Below are 7505 nucleotides of genomic sequence, written 5' to 3'. Positions count from 1 at the left end.
GATGAGGCTAGAGAAATCGATGTCTACTATAAAGAAAAATAAGGCTTTGTTACCCCAGGTGTCTGTCCTCTTTATGCAGTACAGTCAGCCTCTCCTTTCCCTCCCTGTTTTTCACCCTGACTTTTTTCTGTTTGTCCATCTGCCCAAGGTTTTGTAAACAGAAAACACCTTAAATCTCAGGGCTGGGCAAGCAGGAGTCAGGAGAGGGACTACGATGACGTCGGCAGTACTGGTGGACATCCAGGAGGAGGTGACCTGCCCCATCTGCCTGGAGCTCCTGACAGAACCCCTAAGCATAGACTGTGGCCACAGCTTCTGCCAAGCCTGCATCACAGCCAATAACAAGGAATCAGTAATCAACCAAGACGGGATGAGCAACTGCCCGGTGTGCCAGACCACCTACCAGCCCAGGAACCTCCGCCCTAATCGGCACCTGGCCAACATAGCGGACAGACTCAGAGAGGTGGTGCTGAGCTCCGGGAAGCAGCTGATGGCGATTCTCTGCGAGCAACACGGAGAGAAACTCCAGCTATTCTGTAAGGAGGACGGGAAAGTCATTTGCTGGCTATGCGAGCGGTCTCAGGAGCACCGTGGTCACCAGACCTTCCTCATGGAGGAGGTTGCCCAGGAGTACCAGGTGGGAGAGCAAGATGAAGGAGGAACCAGTGTCCTCGGCAGGAGATTTTAACTGCGTGCTCTAATCTGATTTCTTTGTAGTCTTCCCATTCAGCTGGAGGATGAACCAAGAAAATGCTTCTCCCCCACCCCCTACTTGGCCAAGAGTAGAGTTTTATCTTTCTTCCTGTTTTGAGTTTGGAAGATAGGTTGGCAATGAGAATAAATGACTCAGTGTTGCATGGATGGCGTCTTTCCCATCCATGGGAGAGGAGGGAAGGGGAGAGACTCCACCTGTTTCCATCCCCTTTATATAAAATATACTTGGTTTTTTTGGTTTTGCATCAGGCCAAGTCGGCTCCATCAATGAGGTCAGCATAGTCTCAACCTCATTCATTCCATGTCCACATACTGAGATGATTTAATGCTTGACCCTGTTTGACCTGATATCTTTCATCTAGGAGAAGTTTCGGGAATCTTTGAGGAAGCTGAGGCAAGAGCAGCAGGAAGCAGAGAAACTTAACACTGTTATCAGAGAGAAGAGAATATCTTGGAAGGTAAGAGATTCTTCCTGAATGTCCGGGCATAGGAACCAGGGCACTGCATGGGAGCCCGGGGTGAAGGAGACCGGTCTGTCTGCTCCTTGACCTGGCTGGAGGAGCTTCCCTTGGCTGGGATCTCTGCAGCCCTTCCACTGAAAGGAATATTTTTATTGCAGGGGGAAGTAAGGGAATGAGAAAAATGTATCCAAAGGAAACCCAGGTTTTTGAAGGCAGTTAAATAGGAGAGGACCCATGGCGATTGGTGGCCCCAAATTCCTGCTTCTAGGCTTTGTTCTGTCATTTCAAGTTCTGAAACTTAGAATGACAGACAGGTTAGGCACAGGCCACTCACTCCCAGCTGAAACTCCAACTTGGTAGGGGAGGCTGATGCAAGGCTTAAGGGGCCAGGGAGGCTGCCTGGAAGCTAAGTCTCCCCCAGCAATCACGGTCTCTACCTAGGAGACCTAGATAAGGCCGCATGGGGCTCATGGTCTGGAAGAGCTAGAGAACAGAAGGAAAGAACAGGTTCTGCAGACTTATTCCCCACTGACCCCTCTTCCTGCAAGACTGGGCCAGGAACGCAGTGTTGAGCAGGAACCCCCACCCCTTATACAGGAGACCCCAGCCCAGTAGACTAGCAGCTTCTTTCTCTTCTATGTTCCTGAAGAACCAGGTGGAGCCGGAGAGACACAGGATCCAGAAAGAGTTTAGTAAGTTGAGAAGCATCCTGGACAAGGAGGAACAGCGGCAACTGAGAAAACTGGAGGAAGAAGAGAGGAAAGGGCTGAGTATTATAGAAAAGGCCGAGGACGAGCTGATCCGGCAGAGCCTGTCACTGGGAGAACTGGTCTCAGATCTGGAGCGACGGTGTCAGGGGTCAACAATGGATCTGCTGCAGGTAGGACTCGGAAAGGTGCTTCTAATTTGAGAGTTAAGGTGGAAGAGACTGACTTTCCTGCCCTTCTGACAAGGGACTGGCACTCTGGTGGGGGCAAGAAAATACATATATCTCTGTCTGTCTGTCTGTCTATCTATCTATCTATCAAAAATGCATGTATCTGTATCTCTCTCTATATCTGTCTGTCTCTCTATCTGCCTATCTACCTACCTACCTATCTCCTTAGACCGTTTATTAAACCGTGCAAAGGTCTTAGGTAAAGAATAGGATAATTAAAGGTACAAATGCTAAGGGAATGTCTCATTTTTATTATTTCTAAAGGATGGTTCAAAAGATTATTTGATACTATGTATCCAGTGATGTTCTATAGCAGCATTTATCAATCTTGCACAATTGGTATTTGGGGCTGAATAAGTCTGGGCTGTGAGGGGGTGGCTGTACTGTGCTTTGTGGGATGTTTGGCAGCATCCCTGGCCTCTACCCATGAGGTGTCAGTAGCACAGTCCTTTACCTCACCCTCTAAGTACCTCACCCTCTAACTAAAACCAGAAGCCTCTCCAGACCCTGCTGAATATTGCAGCATGCCCCCCCTCCTTTAACAGCCCTCCAATACTGGTCATTAGGCACCTATTTATTGACATGATACTGTGTTGGAATTTTTTTTAAAGATTTATTTATTTATGCATGCAAGAGCTGGGGTACAGGCCAGAGATGCAGGGGGGTGAGAGGATCCACCAGAGACAGAGCAGGGAACAGAACAGGCAGACTGACTGAAATACACTGCTGAGGGGGGCAGTGGGTGAGTCAGGAGAAGTCTGCTTCACCATGTGGGTTTCTCCCTGGCCGGCCGGGGATCAAACTTGTGCTGCAGAGGCCATGGATTGCTTCATAGTGTGGTGCTTAACCCCTTGTGCCACCAGGGAGGCCCATGTGTTAGAATTTTTAAGGTTACTTTCCACCTAGATTAATTACATGCCCAATTCAAGTACTTAGAAATTCTTTATCCCTTTGCTTTTCCTCTCTTCCCTAGGGCAGAATCATTGTGTATGTTATAACAGAAATTTGAACAGGGCTTTTGAGGCAACAAGAAGTCTGGGCTCTGGTCTGTGTAAGTCGGGAGGGTGTAAAGTGTCAAGTGTAGAGATTTGATGGAGGAGCTTGAAGTGAGGTTGAAATTTGCATTGTTGTTTTCTTCGTAAATGGTATGACTGTGAAATTCAGCATCTGTATACCTTGTATACTCAGTCTGCTCCTTTTTTCGGGCCTCCTTTTACTCTCCCTTTCCTGGTTGAATCATTTCTTGACTTATTCTGGGGCACTTACTTAAGTATTTACTTTCCCCATTGACTGCTTCTAAGTTTACATCTTCATTTTTATCTTCTTGCCCTTTGTCTTCATCTTTGATGTGGGCTACCCTAAGGCCCTCTTCCTCCTGCCTTTGTCCTGGCCTCTCCAGAGATTGCTCAGACAGTAAGTGTAGCTCTGTAAGACAAAGGGATCACGATTTATAGTCTTAGTTCGGACACCTTCTAGACTCTCCACCCATTAGTATGACTATCTGGTAGACATTTTTAATTTGAGTGTTTTCTCACCGTCAGTTTTTCTAGACCTTGCCTGCCATGGTCACATTCTTCCATCTCGTCTCCATATCTGTGTGACATTGTTGCCCATAAAGATTTGATGGTTGGACGCAAGCCTGCAGCTCTCAAGTTCCAGAATGTAAGCCCTCAGAATCAGGCTAATGTGAGAGTATGAGGGTGTAAGGGGAGGCACCCTCACTTGGTCATTAGGGTCCCTCAGCCCAGCTAAGATTGCTGTGATCCTAGATAGTTCCTGTAAGTTGGTACCTCTTCACTTTTCATATCCAAACCAGTGTGAGTTGCACTTCTGTCAAAGGAATGAAAAATAGCCCCAATATAGATAAGAGTTATTCCTGTGTTACATAGATGAAACTGTCAGCTTTTTCTCTAGGGTTGAGCTATATAGAGTAAAGGTTAGGGAGACCAAATAGGAGACCAGGAGGTAGTTTTACTCATGGGAGGCAAGCAGTGGCAATGATGACTGTGTACAGTGGGTGGCTAAACTAAGTGAAATGAACTGGCTTAGTTTAAAGCGGCTCATCAGGGTGAATATAAGGTAATATATAGGATGGGACTTTGTCTCAATTTGGTGACTGACTGGATGCTCCTATCATTGAGGATGGAAGATAACAGAAGAGCCTTCATGGTTGCAAAGGAAAAGTAAGTCTTTTTAAACATCTTGAGTTTATCATTCCTGCGGCTCATTTGCTGGGATAGATGAGAGAGCCTTGTAGAAGTACAGCTTTAGGGATCATTAATCCATGTATGCTTTGAGGTCAAGCAAAACAGATGAAGTCAGTAAAGCTAGGTCGGAGGGTTAGAGAGTGATATTTGTGCACAGTGATAACATAAGGCCCTTTGTGTTTGCCCCCGGAATGTACATATTTCAAGAACCAAAATTATGGCTTAATCATGTGCGATTCATAGGTGAAGCACATACATAACATTGCCCAGACATACACACCCAGTGTCAAATAGTCAAAATAAAGGTACTAGTAAATGAGTTGAATTATTTCCCCACATCCCTCTGTGGGGCATCTGAAGAACAGTTTGCCCTGGGTTCTTGGCTCTATTTTGTGGCCTTCATATTGGGACCATCCTTTTTTCCATCATATCAAGGGGCAATGGATGGAATGAGAAACATGGATGAAGCTCTCTTAGAGGACAAGACCTGCTACTCTTTGACTTAATCTGTCTTTTTCTTCCCTAGGATGTGAGTGATGTCACGAAAAGGTATGTGTAGGAGAACATGAGGTGCCCTAGTACCCTGTGATGGAATTCCTTTCCCATAAACATCTCAGTATCTGCTTCTAGCCCTGGCTCCTGTAGTTGATAAATGTCCTCAGAACATTTTATTGACACACATGTTTTTGTTAAAGGAATTCTCTTTGCTTATACATTTTATCAGAGGAAAATTTCTCATCTGCGTTGTCTCTCCAGGCCCAAGAATCAGGCTTGCAACATCTGCCTTTGGCTTCCCTTTCTTTCTTGACTTTAGCACAGTCTGTGTTTTGCTCCTAGTTCTCTCCAGGCTTCCATTTTTCTTAGTTCCAATAAAAACACAGACCTTTGGTCTTGCAAAGAGTTGCTTGTGCCCTAGGACAAAACATGTTCTCTGTCACATACTCTGAAGTCTCAACCATCAAGGTGACAATAGAGTTGCCCACAAACTTGGTGCTCTCCAGGTCTTCACAGCCATGTGAATATGGAGCCTATTGTTTGTTCTGAAATTTTCCACTCACTTTGGAGGTGAGACATTGCCTTTCTCCTTGTATAATATTCCCAGAGAGTGAATCCTCAGCTGCTGTTCTGAAGGCCTTTCTCCCTGGGACTGTGGGGAAATCTGACATCTAAATTCATAGACTCTTTAGAAGAGAACTCTTCACCTGATAGTCTCAAAGCCCCAGCAGCAGGTTCCTGATGTTCTGCCTGTCAGCAGGCCTCAGTAGCTCCTCTTTGTAGACCCTCTAAGGTGGCATGGACACTTTTAAGTGTTTTGTATCTTTTGTAGATGTAGCCAAGGATTTCCAGTCATTATTTAATTTTACATACTTTTTAGGATGTAAGGGAAATCATTCTGTTTTATAACAATAACAAAAAATGAGGTTGTGAGCAGTAAAATCTTATTAAAGTTTATAGAGATGATAAGAAGGTAATTTCAAGTCCAAGTCTTCTAGTTCCAAGACCAAGGCTCTTGCAGAATTATGCTAATTTGAGAAGTATTGAAGTTCACCAGAGGGCCTGGGAGATGAGCAAGGCAAAGGTGTTGGAGGAACCCAAGGTCAGCAGTGTGGGAGAGTAATAATATCTGTTCTCTCTAGGAGTGAGGACTGGACCCTGAAGAAGCCAGAAGCTCTCCCCACCAAGCTAAAGACTGGATTTCGAGCCCCAAATCTGAAAAAGATGCTGCGAGTTTTTAAAGGTGAGAAGATTCAGGGGACAGAGTTTAGATGTGGGATTATTGTCCTATTAAGAAATAAATAAAATAGCACATACAGTTGGCATTTGATGTTCAGGGACAGAAAAGTAATGTGCTGAGGAAATGCAGTTCATATTTAAGGGGGAATCACCAGCTCTATCCTCACAGAATCCCCTGCCTCACCCCTCAGTCAGGTACAGGGAGAGATAGCAGACCTGAGATGGTGGGTGCGACACACAGTATTGTTTCTTTTTATAGAGTTGACAGATGTTCAGAGCTACTGGGGTAAGTAGAAACCATGCCCTCTTTGAGCTGATGTGTTCTGATCTCCTTTCACATGCTCTTCCCTAAACGTTGCCGCACATACTGTTAGCTATGAGGTATTTATACCTCTCTGAGCCCCCCCACCACATAGTTCCAGTTGCTTCCATCCACTTCTTGTGTTTCCACGTATCCATCCTCACCTGCTGCTGTTGTTCTTTTGCCACAGTGGACGTAACTCTGAATCCACACACAGCTACTTTAAATCTCGTGCTGTCTAAAAACCGGAGGCAGGTGAGGTATGTGGGTGGTGAGCTGTCGGGGTCTCCTCTGGAAGAGCATTATGAATGCAGTGTCCTCGGCTCTCAGCACTTCTCCTCGGGAAAGCATTACTGGGAGGTAGACGTGGCCAAGAAGACGGACTGGATCCTGGGGGTGTGCAGCTACTCGGTGGGACCATTCTCTTTCAATCAGTTTGCGCACAATCGGAACGTTTACTCCAGATACCAACCTCAGAGTGGCTTCTGGGTGATCGGGCTACATCATAGACATGAATACCGCGCCTATGAGGACTCTTCCACCTCCCTGCTCCTCTCCATGACTGTGCCCCCTCGCCGTGTGGGCGTATTCTTAGACTATGAGGCCGGCACTGTCTCCTTTTATAATGTCACTAACAATGGATTCCCCATCTACACCTTCTCTAAATATTACTTTCCTACCTCCCTTTGTCCATATTTTAATCCTTGCAACTGTGTAGTCCCCATCACCTTGCGTCGCCCAAGCTCTTGAATATTCTGCTGTCTCCACTCACGTCTGAGCGGCGCCTTTGACCCCAAAGCTCATCTGAACCAAAGACTCTCCTTCCTGATCTGCTTTTCTGCATCCTCACTCCCTTCCCTTTGAACACTTACTCAGTGCTGGGATGTATATGCAGCGATGATAGTAAACGTCCTTGACTAACTAACTACATATCCAGAGGTGAGTGGAGGTGCCTTTGGACATTTTACCATTAAGTTTGGTATTTGATGGAGGATTTCTGTTGTTGTTAATATGTGAGTTCAAATTTAGGATGTGTTCTTATGTTCATTTGTTGTAAGTTTCGGTACCAAATGGAAAATTGGATTTCAACAGATTGTCCCTGTATCTATTGAGATAATCTAAGTCATTTTTTTTCTATTATTGATGTACAT

General features: G+C 45.5%; 1 protein-coding gene across 1 annotated transcript; it reads left to right on the top strand.

Moving 5' to 3' along the window:
• Nucleotides 1–214: 214 nt before the first annotated feature.
• On the top strand, nucleotides 215–7104 carry LOC311182082 (tripartite motif-containing protein 6-like; the record flags this gene model as incomplete). Its single annotated transcript, XM_084250652.1, has 7 exons — nucleotides 215–637; nucleotides 1077–1172; nucleotides 1825–2055; nucleotides 4846–4868; nucleotides 5957–6057; nucleotides 6313–6339; nucleotides 6545–7104. The coding sequence occupies 7 exons, from the start codon at nucleotides 215–217 to the stop codon at nucleotides 7102–7104; spliced, it is 1461 nt and encodes a 486-aa protein (XP_084106778.1).
• Nucleotides 7105–7505: the final 401 nt, after the last annotated feature.

The sequence above is a fragment of the Talpa europaea genome, assembly GCF_964194135.1.
Source record: "Talpa europaea genome assembly, chromosome: 1".
Taxonomy (NCBI): domain Eukaryota; kingdom Metazoa; phylum Chordata; class Mammalia; order Eulipotyphla; family Talpidae; genus Talpa; species Talpa europaea.
Note: the sequence above shows the minus strand (reverse complement) of the source record. Positions and strands in the feature narration are given on the sequence as shown.